Below are 16,782 nucleotides of genomic sequence, written 5' to 3'. Positions count from 1 at the left end.
TGGCAAGAAAAAAACCCTATCACACGTATAGTACGATTTGGGTGCTTGTAATAAAGTCAAAGTTAGATGATTTTTCTAGTGATAACTTTTAACGACCTAACAAAAACAGATTAGTGGGAATGAAGTAGTGGTGGAGTGGTCGGAGAAAGACTTGGTGTTACTTATGACCCAGGTTTGACTCCCACTTTTCTCATTATTTTCTGTGGCATCTAGGTGAATGGCGAATACGGGTGGCGCCGGTTCGTCTTGGATGAGAGACAAGGTTTTACTGATTATTCCACTGTTGTGCCTTCGGGTGGGTGAAGGTCGGGTTTCCGCTCACCTGGGATAGCCAAGGAGCTGGCGGCAATCGAGTAGTCGATCTTGGCCATAGCGCCCGGTGTCACGGTAGTTGGCACGTCGTTCTTTGTTGTTCAAAAAAAAAAAAAAAAACAAAAACAAATAAGTAAAAATAAGTAAGAAACACAAAATACTCATAAAGGGACAAGAAGCTTTTAGAACATCTTCAAGTTATTCAATTTTAAACATATTCATATATATGTTACATCAGCTAGCTATCAGCTGCTGTCACATAATATTTTCATCTATAATTCAAACACATTATTTTTCTTTCCAATATGCTATATGTGTTCACTTTGAAACATCAACCTTTTTAAAAGAATACTATAAAAACAATACGTATGTACATACACACGGTGGCTTCATTTGAAACGCTCTACACGTTTATTTTTGTTTGGAATTCCATATGCCAATTCGAACAACACCTCTAATGGATACATCAAATACCGCACGCCATGTAAGCGCTAGATGGTCGTACGATTTTACCCATTATGCTTTGTAGCTGATCTTACAAATTAACTGAGAAAATTAAGTTTACCTAACATGTATCTTTCATTCTCTTCCTCCCAAAGGAAACGACATAAGGTTGGTTTATTTAAAAATATTTTAATTGACTGACTTTGACTTGCAATTTCTGTATAAAACGTTGATTATGTTGTCTCCAAACATTATTAGCTATAAACTAATTTTTTTTCAAACATTATTCTTTTTGGGAATTTATTATTAGTAATGGAATTTCCTTGCACGGTACAACGAGAATTCTCTATATACATGAAATATAAAATACCATTAGTAATATTAGAGTTAATTACATAAGAGTTGTGCAAGCACAAACATACAATTGCTAGTTACATGTTACCTTGTTGTGAAGATTTAGGTAGCAGGAGTATTTATTTTTTCTTTGTGGGGTATTCATTGACACATGGAGGAATGAATAAAAATGTATTGTTGGTAAGAATTTGTTACGACATGTGTTGAATAAGTAGTATGTGAACCTTGTGATTGACATAGCTCTATTTTGGAAAACATAGATAAAATAAGCATGCACAAAGGTATATTTGGTAATTTCATAAAATACTACACACTAAAAGTTATAAAAACCCAAATACGTACTTAAAAATACATAAAACTATTAAACATAACATGTATATTACATTTGACCTAGCTCGACTTCAGATAAAATTTATACCAAAACGTTAATGGAAATAAATGTGTTGCAAATGTATATTCGAAATTTTGTAAAACATTATATTTTAAAAGCTACAAAAGAAAAACAAAGTATATTTAAAAGTAATTACAATATTAAATAAATTGAAAAATTGATTGCCTTAGAAAAAAAAAAAAACTACTCGGCAAATCCTTATTAGATGGAGTACGATTCATGGGCAAACTGATGAGAACGACTCAACCTTTTGGAAGCATACTGAGGATTCTAAAAGGCTCAAACTATCCACACACCTCATTTGCCTATTTGCACACCTTTTGTCTCGTTTTGTCTCGTATAGACCTATACGAGGCGTATAGGGCTACATCAAAATCAGTGTGTGACTGGTGTCACTTCTGGTCTGGCTGCTCCTATACGCCCCGTATAGACCTACGGGGCGTATAGGACCCCTCGTACAGGTCTCATATATGAGACATGCCCTTTATATGTCTCGTATAGGCATATATGGGGCGTATATAAAGGTTTTTTTTACAAACATTTTATACAATATTAATCGTTTTAGCAAAGCTTAATAAAAATAAGTATTTTTTTTAAATAAACTACAAATATTTGTATACAATATTAATTGTTTTTATACGATACTACACCTATCGTATCGTATAGTAGTAATATAGGTGCCGTGTTGGCCTCATCTAAGCCTATAAGAGTGGTATCGTATCGTATAGTATAGTTTGGGCTACGTATGGCCCCTAAACCAGGGGTGAAATGGTATAATATCGTGTAGGTCTTGTATAAACCGATGGATGTAGTATCATATAGTGTACTATAAGTCTTGTATAGGCGTAACATAGTATAGTATCCTATCGTATAGTATAGGTCTCGTATAAGCCTTGTATACGCCTCTAGGCCTATATGGGACCTATACTATACCATATTGCCCCATACGGGACCTATAGTACACTTATAGGTTTATACGGGACCTATAGTACACCTATAGGCTTATACGGGACCTATATTACACCTATAGGCCTGTACGAAACATGTACTACACCCATAGGCCTATACAGGACCTATACTGCACCTATACGATACTATAGTATAATACTAAACTTATAGACCTATACGGGACCTATACGACACCAATAGGTCTATACGGAGCATATACTACACCCATAGGCGTATACGAGACCTACACTACATGCATAGGCCTATACGGGACCTATACCACACCTATACAATACGATACCATATATAGTATACTATACTATACTATACTGATAGGCCTATATGAGACCTATACTACACCAATAGCCCTATACGGGACCTATACTACACTCATAGGCTTATATGAAACCTATACTACACCAACAGGACAATACTGGGCCAATACTACACCCATAGGGCTATACGGGACCTATACTACCCCAAAGGCCTATACGGGACCTATACTACACCCAAAGGCCTATACGAGCCCTATACGGGATCTATACTACACCTCTAGTCGTATACGAGAACTATACTACACCTATACGATACTATACTATAGTATACTATACTACAATTATAGGCCTATACATGACCTATACTACACCAGTAGGCCTATACGAGGCATATACTACACCCATAGGCTTATACAGGACCTATACTACATCCATAGGCCTATACGAGGCCTATACTACACCCATAGGCCTATACGGGATGTATACGCCTAATATAGGCCTAGACGAGCCGTCATGAAGAGTGATGTTTTTTTATTGAAGAATTTGGTGTTTTGGTAGGGTAATTTGATGTGTTTTTGATGAAAAGCTGCATCTATTATCTATTATATATAATAAACGAAAATAATTTGGGACACGTGTTGCAACATTAGGGCTTCTAAATTTTGGTTTTGGCGGGAAAGTGGCAGCGTGCTTTTCTTTTTATATATGGGTCCTAAATGGGTCAAACCTAATGTCATATTCGTTATATTCGGATCTTATAAAAACAGTATCCTAATTTCCTGAAACCCTAACTATCATATGCTTCTTCTTCCTCCATCTCATTTTCTTTGAAACCAAATCTTCGTCATCACTTAATCCCACAACCCCAACCTTTGTGCTTCTCAATTATACTTCATCCAGATCCCTACTTTCATTCTCACTCTTCAGATCTCATCACTCCATTAATGCCCCAAACTGTTTGACTCTCTTGATTTCTGTATCATCTAATATAACACTCCAGATCTTCACAATCTTCACAGGTACGAATGTTTCTCATCGATTTCATCTAATAATTAACATAACTTACATTTACTAATTTCAGATTTAATGATTTTAGAGTTAGTGTAATCGAATTAGTTGTTCATGTAACGTTGATTGATCGGATCGTGTGTATTGACTCGTGAATGTGAACGTTTGACTGAGATTTTTTGGTTTTAGTGTTGATATTTGAGTTAGGTTTGATGAATTAGGTAATTGAAAGTTTGATCTTTGTTAACAGGTGCTGTTGCATACAGATCTGAGGTTATGTTTGCTTGTGGCGTGTGATTTATCGGATTTGTAGTTGATTGATTGCTCTTCTAAGAAAGGAGAGATGGAATCTGAAGGAGAGACTAGGGTTAGTATTTGTGTTTATGTTTTTGTTATAATTGTAGCCGTTGATTACATCCATTTTTTTGTCAAATGCTGCAAGTTTTATGATCTAGGGATGAGATCGGTACCGAACCGGATTCTGATACTGAATTTATGGAGAAGTGAGTACCAAACATCGTATAAAGTCTATCGGTATGGTACCGGTTCGGTATCGGTACCGCTATCTGTGTTTTCATTTTTAACACTGGAAATAATTAATTAAATTTAGTTAAGTTTTACAAATTTTGGTTAGGTTAGATGTGTAATCATGTTAATTCACTGTTTTATCATAAGTGTTCTGATAGGGGTAGAATATTTGTTTTTATCATAAGTGTTCGCTGATATTACTAGCCAGTACGTTTTTCATATTTTTCGGTACACTTTTTACCTTCAACAATCATCATGGGTACCCTAATATTACTAATTTTAATGAAATTGTTTTAGATTATGTTTTTTTACTTGCAATAGTGATCCAACATGCTCCATTATCCTAATTTCTAATTGTTTTTTATTTCGTTAGCTAATAATAAACAGGCCTTGGTTGATTCTTGCTTCAAAAGAATTGAGTTGGTGGAACTTTACTTTAGAAGTGATATTGGGTTAGACCCTGTATCTTTTTATTATATATAATAGATTATTCAATTATTCAATATTAACTATCAAATCTTGGTATATAATAGAAGTTCGACCAATTATATTTGAATTTCAAAATCACAAACGTAAAGTATTTGGAAAGTCGTTACAGATTATATTTGAATTTCAAAATCACAAATGTAATTATTTGGTAAGTTATTATTGATTGTTTCATTTATTGGTTCTCTTCCACCCATAATTTACAATTTTATAGTATATACTTTCCTTTCTTTATATATAATCAAATCAAATTAGGAGTAAATCTCAGTGTATAACAAATACAAATATAGAATTAATATACCTTTTTTGCCTTTTTAAATATCAATTCCGAAAAAATTTAAAATTTAAACAAACCTTATATATAGTGATGAACACTAATCATTCTTTACATTTAATTGCATATATTCTTTTCAAACATCGAATATTTACATTTGGTCAAAATTTTATTGTCTAAATTTTGCTTATTTGTTCACTGTTACTTTTGTAATTGTCAAGACATTGCTTTCTATGTTCATGTATCTTATTGTTTTTTTTTTCTTTCGAGTATTGAAATGGATGTTACAAAGATTAGCTCTCTTAATGATCTTAATGCCTTTTCAAACAACTACACCATTAAGGTGAAGATCGTTAGCCTTTAGAGGAAAATGATGAATGTTAACAAGAATCAAACTTACCGCATGGACATGATTTTCATGGATAACATGGTATTGTAAAATGAAAATTAGATATCATGTTTTTGACTAAATTCTTATAATTATCTTTTGTAGTTGTACAGTCAAACACCGATTCTACATTAAGGTACAACTTTTCTCAATCATTCAGTGTTTTATCTATTATATCTTAATCCTTTTATTAATCAGTTAGGCTCCTTTTGGTTTTGATTTCTGTTTCCGTTTTAATGTTTGATCGTTTTTGGTTGCTTGCTAACGGGGATTTTGAACAGGTTTAGATTTGTATCTGATTCTTGCTATCGTTCTTCGTGTGGTTTTTGTTACACATCTGGAAAGTGGGACATAATGCCCTAGCCACTGCCTCCTGACGGCTAGGGTTCCGACGAGTTGATCTGGAGCCAGTTCAGTTCAAAGGTCTGCATTTTTTTTCTTATTATTAAAAAGTATATGTTGATTTTGGGTCGCCGTTGATTTTAGTTTATTAAAAACCTTATATCAATGATTGAAGATAGGTTAAAGAATAACTGCTATCGCTACCACCTCCATCGCTACAGGAATGATTGAGGCTTAGCCTTTTATGTGGTTTTTCACTGCCTCAGCCTAGGTGCGCCTTAAATCGCCTTTTAAACCATGAATACAGGTACGTATATTCGCTGAGATTAAATACGTTGATATATTTTTGTTCTTAAGTGCAGGGATATATGGCTCAAGCTTTTTAATCAAATTGGCAGGTTCAACTGTCATTTGGCTGGATGATCAGTTGGAAGCAGCAATTAAGCTTGACTCAATTTTCACTATAAGTATGTTGTTCCAATGTAAGGTTCATAAGGGAATTGGTATATGGTATGTGGTTGAAAAAGAAGAAGTTGAATGGTCTATGCAGATGGCAGTGGTATGCCTGTAAAGTCAACTTCTGTCTCTGATGATGATAAGTTAGAGGTGAAACCAATATGGTTATTGGGATACATCTTTTGGCGGGTCAGATAATGAATATAGTAGTAACCTTTTTTCGTCAGTGTTTAAACTTTCTGTAGATTTTTGTAATGCATACTGCTTTTCAAGTTTGTTTCTAATGTGTTACTTATACATATATGCCTGTATAATGTCACAAGGTTGATTATGCATTACAAGGGGTTTGCCTGATTCATGGATCGAAAATTTGAACCATAGCACTTATAAGAACATGTATACTTTTTCTTCTTGAGTTTTTTTGTTGCTCTCTGTTTAGTTATGTGGCCTAGATTTTAGTGAGTAGATAGGTTAAGTCATTGCTAAGGGTGCGTTTGAATGTGCATTTAAGCTGATTATTCATATTTAAAGTTGCAATAATTAGTTTTCAGTGTTTGATTAAACTGATTATTTGAAGTCAAAATTATGAGATTTGTATAATCTCGTAATGAGTGCTTGTAAGAATTTAAGTAATTTTACTCTGCACTCTAAAGTGAAATGCATGACATCGTATTACATCATTAACACATTAATTATTTTGCATTTTTTTAAATGTATATTTATGTTAGATGTTTTCTCTAGGTATAGTGTCATCGGTTGGAGTGATTTGATTAGAGGCTAGGACATGCCAGTTAGCCATTTTTCATGTTTTTAAATGGTCAAGAAGCGAAGGAAGCTTTTTGTAGCAAAACCTTCAAAACATGTTGTCGCATCTAGATGCAAATTCAGTTCATCAATTGATATATATGACACTCACTTATGTGAACTACATATTTGGGACACATGTCCCGTTTTTCGAAATATAATTGTAATTTCATTTTTCACTATTATATGTAATAAACATCATCGTTATAACACTTATGATTTTAAATTAATTTTTTCGCTCGTGAAGTTCACGGATTATGGTACGAAGCAATTTCAACCTGTTTTTTCATAAGTGGTTTGACTTAACCGGTACCGTATCGCACAGGGGTGCTCCCACAATCATTCAATGCCGTGTAAAAATTTAATGAAATAATATGTTACATTTTAATAAAAATACATGTTTATTTATATATACTCTAATTTTCAACATCTTTGTGCTTGAGGTTGTTGTACCTGTTGCATAATTTGTTTTCTGCGCAAATGTTTGTTGTACGTAGATGGACAACTTACTGAAGCAGTAGCTAAAAGCCTAAAACATACAAACCTCTCCCTCAATATGTGTAACACCATGCCATCTCATCTCTTCTTCTCTCATCTCGTCATCTCTCTCTTCACTCTGATCCCTTCCCCAGTTCCCCCAAACCCTCTTCTCTCTCTCAACTATGTCGACGTCGAAGCAGGTCCTCGGTCATCGATTAGAAGAAGACTACGACGAACAACTTTTCGAAGTAGATCTTTAGAATGATTTATGCTTGACATCTAAGCGCGATTCTGGTGACCGTAGATGGATTCACGGCGACGGACTCTGCCATAACAGAAGATAGGGGCAGTTGTGTTGCTTGGATCAGCAATGGCATAGCAGTGTGCAAATGATTTTCCTCATAAATAGAAGAAATTAACCTTAATTAGGGAATTTGTAATCAGTTGGCTAGGTAATTTCTCTATTCGAACTCTTGATTTGCTCTTTTTTGCGTTTTTTTGTGCCATTTTGTGATAATTTATCATATGTTGCTGTGATTTATATATGTATGTGATTACCATTATCAATTTACCTTCCTATAGCACTTATTTCAAATGGGATTCGCAATCTTTGTTTGGTGGAAGGATAGCCAGAGCTTCCTTTTGTTGGTGTACAAATGACTACAACACAGAGAGATTCAACGGTTATACATGTGCTCTTGAATCTATGTTGCTCCTATGGATGGTTTTATGGAGCTTTAACCAGTAAAATTTCATGTATGACTCCCTACCTATCTTCCACACACAGATACAACATAAATGTATATACACATGTACATGTACTGTTACCCTTCATCATTTATGTTGTACATGTAGTATTACCCTTCATCATTTATGTTGTTTCAAATGTTGTATGCGTGGAGCCGTGGATTGAGGTGATGTGGGATAAATTTTCATTTCTATAAGTTGACAAATTCAGTTTTAGTTTTTCTCTCTTTATTAATAGGTTAACGCAAGTGGCCAGTTTTGTGGCGTTGCTGAAATGATTGGGCGTGTAGAATTTCATGAAGATATGGATTTTTGGCAAAGTGGAAGTTTCCCTGTGAAGTGGCATTTTATAAAAGATGTGCCAAATTGCCACTTCCGGCACATAATATTAGAGAACCAATGACCGATAGTCGCGAGACACAAGAGATTAGCTCTCCACATAATAACTCATTCTTGCTGCTTTGGGTACGCCACTGTAAGATCCATTGACTTAAAATTTGGTACTTGAAAGTTAAGATCCAATGCTATATGTATGCTTAAAATTTGGTACTTTTTGTACGAGAACTTTTTGCTTTTGTTTCAGGAATGATATGGTTGGAAAAAACTATGACAATTGTATACAGAAGTATTAACTAAGTTTATGTAACTGGTTTCGTTAATGGCCATAAAATGCTTTTGATGCGAGTCGTCATATCTTACCACCGCAACGCACGGGGTCTTTGTGCTACTTGGCCCCCCGCCGCAACGCGGGGGTGCTTAATACTAGTTAACTAATAAAATTAAACTACCCGGGAAGCAGTCCCGGGTGATAACCTAGTTTTTGTATAAACATTATTAGTGCTATTATAATTAATGTGGAAACCAAACCCAAACCCGAGTATTAATTTCATCGACAGTGAATCGGAAGAATGATTTTTGTATAATTAATATTAGTGTTATTATAATTAATATGATTTTTGTATAATTAATATTAGTGTTATTTTAATTAGTATGAGTTTTTTTTTATAATTAATATTAGTGTTATTGATAATAAAAAGAGAAAATAAAAACAAATAAAAATATACGTCGCGTACAGGGCAATACTGGGCATATAGTGTGGTCCAAAAGACCATTATAGCCATGTATTGCCCTAGTCTAGCCCTAACTCAGGGGTATAATAGTCTTTTAAACAACCCTTATATGCCCAGACTAGCCCTGTACGCGACGTCTAGCCTCTGAAGCATAAAAAAAAAAAAGCAAAATGGCAAATTAACATTTTAGCCCTGAAACACCCCGTCTAGGCCTAAATCAGGGCTAAAATGGTAATTAACCATTTGAGCATAATAGTTCTCAAATGGTTAATTATTATTTTAGCCCTGAGTTAGGCCTAGACTTGGGGTGTCTCAGGGCTAAAATGGTAATTTGTCATTTTGCTTTTTTTTAATTTTTATATTTGAGGGGCTAGACGTCGCGTACTGGGCTAGACTGGGCGTCTAGAGTTGTTTAAAAGACTATTATACCCCTGAGTTAGGCTAGACTTGGCGGCAACACAGGGCTATACTGGTCATTTGGACCACACTAGATGCCCAGTACGCGACATATATTTTTTTGTTTTCTCATTTTCTTTAAGACGGGGCGTCTAGCCCTGTACGTGGCGTAGGGATGGCAACGGGTCGGGTTTGGGACGGGTTTAAGTAATCCCAAACCCAAACCCGGTTAGATAAGCTTGTCCCAAACCCGTCCCAAAACCCGTCGGGTTTCTAGCGGGTAAATACCCATCGGGTATACCCACGGGTTTCGGGTAAACCCGTTAAATCAAAAAGATTACTCGTTGGGTATACTTATCTCAAAACCCATTGGGTATCTATCGGGTAACTACTAATCAATTACATTTTGTATTGTCATTATAAAACTATATATCAAATAATTAACTACAATGTATATGTAATAGAATACCTATATGTGTAAAAAATGGATGTATCATATATATACTTACTAGCTTATATCCTGTGTGACACACGGGCTTAAAAAAGTTAAATTTAAAATATATTAAAAAATATGATGTATGATTTAAAAAAAAAAATCCAAATAACATAAAACCAAATAATTTAAAATAATAATGTTTTCACACTTGTCAGTTCTATTTTCCATTTTCTATTTTATGAACACAAGTTTTAGTCTTGTCAGTTCTATTTTCCATTTTCTATTTTATGAACACAAGTTTTAGTTTAGTAAGTTGGTCATGAACTAAATCAGTCTTTTTTTTAAATCCTTGTTCCCTAACAACCCTTTAAGTTGCTGAAGCGCAATGGTAACGACCACTCCTCCCATGAACCCCACAATCGCAGCATGTGACAGAAAATCGATCAGAAAACCCAATCTGTAAAAAGAGCAACTCTCAAAACTATATAAGATTCGGATCAAAACGACAGTTTTTGTTAAAGTTATATTACCTGAAAAACCCGAGTGCAGCTTGAGTGACTCCAGCAAAGAATGTTGCAGTGAAAGCAAGACATAAATATTCAGGTGTATTTGGCTCAACCTCATCTCGTAACAAAGTTCCAAGCAACAGAGAGACCACTGCCACAGGGCCCATTGCAATATCTCTCGAGCTACCAATGAACGCATATATAAGAGGTGGAACAAAACTCAAGTCTACAAGTCAACTTAGATTGGTCAAAGTTCCAAAACAACACTTGCATGCAATTATATAGTGAAGGAAACTTACACAATCCATATTTTGGAGGTAAGTAAAGTTGAGCATGTACACTTGCATACCCCACATACGCAAGGATCCAAATCATCCTTCTAGCTTCCTGTCCTACCATGATGAGCATGTAGACTTGCATACCGCACAATCCCCCTTCAACAACTGCAAATGCTTCATCATCTGCAAAATAAATATGGAAAAAATGAACCTATGTAATAAGTTAGATATAAATTTGTAGGTTCATGAATGCATCACATCAACAATTGACAACACAACAACTAAAAGGCCTAACCTTACTTAGCCTGATTCTTCAAACCTGTATTTCCATCCTCGTTAAACTTGGCTTCAGCGGCCCGTTCTTCAGTCGAAGGCGCCATTCCTAACTTGTTCCCGATAGACTTTAACCAAATTGAGTCATTCAAGATTCATAAGGTTATATGAACCTTAAACAGCTAGCCCTAGAAATACCTAAGCATAAACCGAAATCACGAAAAGCGAATGAAAGTAAATTTTTTTTAATAAAGGCTTGTAGAAAAAAGATTAAATGCTAGAATTAAGGGTTACAAGTCACATCTATTTCTTAGATAGAATGAATGGGTTAAAAATGGTTGAAAATAGTGTGAGGTCTACTTATAATACATACATCATTATTGTATGAAATATCGTATTTGGGATCATAAGTACACATCAGTTATTTATCTAAAAAACATACAAATTTGTGGGTCGAACCAGCCGAACAACGTGTTCTGACTCATTACCCAAATTGCAAAATCTTGTCACCTCTAGAGAAGGCGTTGGCAGATAAAATCGCTTCCTCTAATATATAGTTGGTTAATAAACATGCTAAAAACTTAGTAAAAAATTACAAACAAAATGTAATTAAGAAAACAAACACAATGTCTAAATAAATAGCAGAAACAAAGATTTACTCGTACGTTTTATTGAGAAAGCATATGGATATATTGTTAGCCTAACCTCAAAATTCCCCCACAATGAAACTCAACCCCTGAAACCTAATGAACTCAAAATACATTTACATGATTAATGGTAGACCTGGCAAACGGGTCGGGTTGGGTCGGGTCGGGTCATGGGTCAAGACGGGTTCGGGTCAAAATGGGTTCGGGTCAAAACGGGTCAACTAAAAAAGGGGTTGTGTTGGTTCGGGTCAAAACGGGTTCGGGTCGAAACGGGTTCGGGTCAGAACGGGTTCGGGTCAGAACGGGTTTCGGGTCGGAACAGGTTTCGGGTCGGGTTGGTTAAAAATGTTTTCTAAAGAGATTGTACATCAAGGGGCAATTTTGTTCGGGTGAAACGGTTCGCCTCGAAACGGTACGCGTCGAAACGGTTCGCGTCGAAACGGTTCGCGTCGAAACGGTACGCGTCGAAACGGTTGAACTTCAAACCATCTTTACTGTTAAATCTTCTTATTAAATAACATAATGCTAAATGGTAGCTGATTATCATTCATGTATTGAACCCTCTGATTTCTCGTGTTGTATTCCAATGTTTTAAAGCTTGCTATTAGAATCGTTTACAATGCTAAAGTATCTTGATCTCGTTACAGCAGTACACACGACCCAACTACTAACAAAAAAACTGAAAAAATCGAACGAAAAAGGCGACCAAAACGAAACAAAAAACCCGAAACTGAACCGAAACGAAACAAAAAAACTGAAAAAATCAAAGGAAAAAAGCAACTAAAACGAAACAAAAAACCGAAAACTGAACCGAAACAAAACAACCAAAACGAAACAAAAAATACTGAAAAGATTGAAACCGATCCGGAAAAAACCGAGCAAAACGAAACAAAAAACCGAATCGAAACCGGCCAAAACGAAACAAAAACTGAAAAAAATAAAAAACGAACCGAAAAAGTGACCAAAAGGAAACAAAAAATCTCAACCGAAACCGAAAATAACCGACCCAAACAAATAAAAAAAAAACCGAACTGAAACCCGTCTCGTGCTAAAATCCGCCCCGACTCCAAACTCGTCCCTTGCGAAAACTCATGTCGGCCCGAAACCCGTCCCGTGCGGAAACCCGTGCCGATCCAAAACTTGTCCTGTTTCTTTAGGACACCAACCCACATTGATCCATTTCTTTGAAGTTGTCGACCCGTTTTGACCCGAAAATATATGAGATGGAATTTTAATTGACCCATTTTGACCCATTGAGTGAAAATGTCTTACCCAAACCAACCCATATAATTTAAAAAGCAACCCAAAGTGACCCACTTGAAAGGCTTTGGGTCAAGATTGCCCCCTCTAATTAATGGTGTAGAGTCAAACAAAACTGCAATTACAGAAAGAGCAAATAACAATGGGATCAAACACTAACCAAGCCAAAAAGGCCACGCTCCATATACCATCCATTGATGGAGCTTATAACGTCATCCAAAAGTCGTATATGTAAAATTTTCCCTGCATAACTTGGAAAAAAAACTGTTAATAAAGTGACCCATGAAACCTCTTATTACATAATAATGTCCATGGAGAACTTACCATATCCATCGTGAAACTTGTCCTCTACTATTCTATGCATTGTTTGTACACCACCAACTACCGATTCCTGTTTTGGCTAAAATTTGTTAGGACCCAATTGTCCTGTTCAATTATACCAGGCTTATTATGAGAACACTTTTAAATCATGTAGAAGTATTTCCATTCTTCTTGAAATTCCCTTTTCTACTACATTATGCCTTACTCTTTCTTTCATTCTGTTCATTTAGAACCACAAGGTGTGTTTCCTTTGTTTCAATCTACCTCATTTAACCATTTATATACATCTTTCAGTTATCTAGCTTTTCCTTTTATATAAAAGTTAATGATGATTATATTTAAAGACATGACATCAAAAAAAAATTCCCCCTAAATAACACAAACACAACGAATTTACTCAAATTCAAAATCGATCAGTACTTTCCACAAAGTTGCTCAAGGACTTAAGCAGTTCCAATTTGCATAATAAAAAAATAGTAAATAAATATAAGAAAAAAAATGAAACTACAAACTTATATCTAACTTCAAAGAAAACATAAAGCAAAATGGCAGTATGGATACAATACGCAAAGAAATTAAACCCTAAAATTGAACTTCAAAGCAAATTTCTTGATATCATAATAAAAATATAGAAAAAAAATGTAACAACTTAAATAAACTAAATCAAACCTGCACATCTGAAGCAACACATGCTTGGGGTACGAACATCATTTTTTTCCATGGAAGATGGTTGCAACTGTTTCAGCGGTGGGAAATGGTTGAACCCTAGCGGCAAGATCGATGGAAGATGGTTGCAACTGGTTTCAGCGGTGGTTATTGTAGCGGTGGCGGACATGAATTTGAAGGAGAGAGCGTTGTAGGTCTCAGATCTAAAAGGGAGGCGATGAAATGGGTATTTGGGGATGAGGTTTTCTGCCTTTCTTGTTCTCTCTTTCTCTCTCTACAAAAGAAAACCTGGTTGAGGAGTGTGGATAGCGTGGATAGTCTAGATGATAAACACGTTAGTAAATTAAAGGTGGGGTTGACATGTGTCTTAATTGAATATGGAGGGGACAAGTGTCCCAACCTTGTTCTTTTATTATATATAAAGATTTAATAATATAAAAGAAATTATATCGGGTATACAATGGGGTAAACGGGTACACTTTATCGGGTAATTGGGTCGGGTAAACGGGTATATCACTAAATCCCAAAGCCGTCCCAAACCCGCGAAAAAAATAAAAACTATTCCCAAACCCGTCACAAACCCGATTAACCGACCCCAAACCCGTCCAAAATGTGTCGGGTTTCGGGTTTACCCAGTGGGTTCGGGTTTGATTGCCATCCCTAACGTGGCGTATGAATTGATTGATTTTGGCCCATTAGTGGAAACTAAGAGCGATGACAATAACATTTCGGTGTGTTATAACCATGATCAATAACATTTTGGCCCATTAGTGGAAACTAAGAGCGATAACAATTGACAGCAATAGCAACTACTACAAGCATAGTGTATGCATCAGTAGTAAGTGTGCATTAATAACTTGAGTGATCAATAGTAAATGATGAACTAACAACCAACTCACCTTCACTAACCAAGTTTCTGCTAAAGGAGTTCATACTCATAATTTTCATGCTGATATAAGTAACTACTGATGTAACCAAATAATTGTCAACAATTTTATTCAACAGTTGTCATACTCTTCACAAAAAGTTGCAGCTTTTCATAAAAGTGTTGTCTTGGTTCCCTAACTATAAAACGCAGGTCTTTGGTTGATTTCAAACGTTTTTGTTGGTACGTTTAAGAAAAAAAATTCTTATTGTTAAACATTAGAGGACCCGGGGTGGGAACTTTTTGTTCCGTGATGAAATATACAACGCCGTTATACACGGCCGCCCCCCTACATATCACGCGTGAATAAGAAAACGCGTTAAACGTATAACGCGTTGAACTTGATCAAATGAATGTGTATTACTTGTACATTGGGTATTAATACTTGTACATTGGAATCCCATCACTAGTGATACCACCCTCCTACATTTCTATCACTAGTGAGAGAACCCTTAGAGACCTATTTTTGCAACAAAAAATAGCTCACAAATTTAACAACCGGTTTATAGCCTATTATCATCTTAGGCTTCAACCAAATCAAATTCTTGTTAGTTCCAGTTGACTGTTACTATACTAATTTAAGTCATGTCATATTGTATATATTATATTTGTGTATGCCAAATGTATTTTATGTCTAATTTTTGTAAGATTAAATATTATTATGTTTAATATTTAATCTATAGCCATCTTAATCATTTACATTATAGAGATCAAAATATATTAGAACCTATTATTTAATTAGTTGGTAATTGTTGATGGACCATATTACCCTTAGTAACTAATTAGGTTTCCTCCTGGGTGCTTATATAAGGAGAGTTATGTGGAGGTTTAAGGGTTACTCAGTTTCACAATTCATACCCCATTAGATCATAACATCATTAGTTTCGGCCTCCTCTCCAAACCGATACCCTTTTCGGTTTTCTAAGTCACCATCATCAGTCAGCACCCTAAGGAGGAACCGATTCAAGATGACAGGCATGTCGAACTCTCTCACGGGATTCTCCTCTGCACTATCTGCGGTGACAGGTATGATTCATATGTTTTCCTTCATGCTTAAACAGAACTGAACCAACATGTGGTATCAGAGCATATGTTGATTAGTCAGTTCTGTTTTCGTATCCATAATTCTGGGATTGAAACTTGGAAAACGGAATTTTTTGAAACCGTATGAACTTGACAGCCGGTTTCGAGTCATAAGAATCGACTCGAAATCATGTTTTTCGATGAAAGGATTAATTGTTTGTTCACCGAATTAACTGGATCATGTTTTAGCCGAAATCTGTTTAGTAAAATTATAAAAAATTCAGGTTTTGGGTTCCAGAATTTTATTTTTTTATGATTAGGGTTCATCATGTTCATGTGAAAATTCGAATATTCTGTTATGTTTTGGAATATGATTTGGATTATTAAGTGTTTTTCCTGATTTTGATCTAATTTTGTCCTCTAAATTTTTACAAAAACTGTTAAAAGATAAGCAGATTATAATTTCGAAATCTGTTAACAAAATTAGATCAGCTTAAACAGGAAAGGATATCTCTTAATCCCTTAGATTTCGAATTTTCGGTTATGATATCACAATTACAGCTGTTAACGAGGTTGCTACTCGCAACCATGAGGTTGCTACTCGCAACCACGAGGTTGCTACTCGAGACCACGAGGTTGCTACTCGCAACCATAACGTCATTAGTCGAGACCATGAGGTTGCTACTCGCAACCATAACGTCATGACTCGCAACCATGAGGTTGCTACTCGCAACCATAACGTCA

General features: G+C 35.4%; 1 protein-coding gene and 1 long non-coding RNA gene across 16 annotated transcripts; one reads left to right on the top strand and one right to left on the bottom strand.

The window, feature by feature from the left end:
- The first annotated feature begins 3,488 nt into the window (after positions 1–3,488).
- LOC110930124 lies at positions 3,489–6,568 on the top strand. 2 transcript variants are annotated; one of them, XR_004888636.1, is made up of 7 exons: positions 3,489–3,743; positions 3,983–4,099; positions 4,634–4,712; positions 5,514–5,544; positions 5,690–5,831; positions 5,926–6,057; positions 6,149–6,568. It is a non-coding gene; the product is annotated as an uncharacterized LOC110930124 (long non-coding RNA). The 2 variants fall into 2 exon arrangements; XR_002587648.2 differs by lacking the exon at positions 4,634–4,712 and having other exon boundaries at positions 3,497–3,743.
- Positions 6,569–10,305: 3,737 nt separating this feature from the next.
- On the bottom strand, positions 10,306–14,397 carry LOC110930122 (sulfate transporter 1.2-like). 14 transcript variants are annotated; one of them, XR_004888633.1, is made up of 8 exons: positions 14,094–14,397; positions 13,428–13,529; positions 13,264–13,354; positions 11,902–11,939; positions 11,219–11,394; positions 10,945–11,106; positions 10,670–10,828; positions 10,306–10,596 (listed from the first exon to the last, which is right to left on the bottom strand). XR_004888633.1 is itself a non-coding variant. In XM_022173349.2 (5 exons), the coding sequence occupies exons 3-5, from the start codon at positions 11,063–11,065 to the stop codon at positions 10,464–10,466; spliced, it is 456 nt and encodes a 151-aa protein (XP_022029041.1). In that variant the 5' UTR covers positions 11,066–11,106; positions 11,219–11,394; positions 11,902–12,033; the 3' UTR covers positions 10,306–10,463. The 14 variants fall into 14 exon arrangements, 2 of the variants coding, with proteins under 2 accessions (XP_022029041.1, XP_035843495.1); XR_004888631.1 differs by having other exon boundaries at positions 13,264–13,346; XR_002587644.2 differs by lacking the exon at positions 11,902–11,939 and having other exon boundaries at positions 10,945–11,134; positions 13,264–13,346.
- Positions 14,398–16,782: the final 2,385 nt, after the last annotated feature.

The sequence above is a fragment of the Helianthus annuus genome, chromosome 3 (assembly GCF_002127325.2).
Source record: "Helianthus annuus cultivar XRQ/B chromosome 3, HanXRQr2.0-SUNRISE, whole genome shotgun sequence".
Lineage (NCBI taxonomy): Eukaryota > Viridiplantae > Streptophyta > Magnoliopsida > Asterales > Asteraceae > Helianthus > Helianthus annuus.
The sequence above is the reverse complement of the archived record's forward strand: the minus strand, read 5'-3'. Positions and strand labels throughout refer to the sequence as shown.

Coding starts and splice junctions, on each gene's coding strand:
- LOC110930122 (XM_022173349.2), bottom strand. CDS start 11,065: ATGCAAGTCTACATGCTCATCATGGTAGGACAGGAAGCTAGAAGGATG. Junction 10,872..10,944: donor ACCTCCAAAATATGGATTGT/GTAAGTTTCCTT, acceptor GTTGACTTGTAG/ACTTGAGTTTTGTTCCACCT. Junction 10,597..10,669: donor GCTGCACTCGGGTTTTTCAG/GTAATATAACTT, acceptor CTCTTTTTACAG/ATTGGGTTTTCTGATCGATT.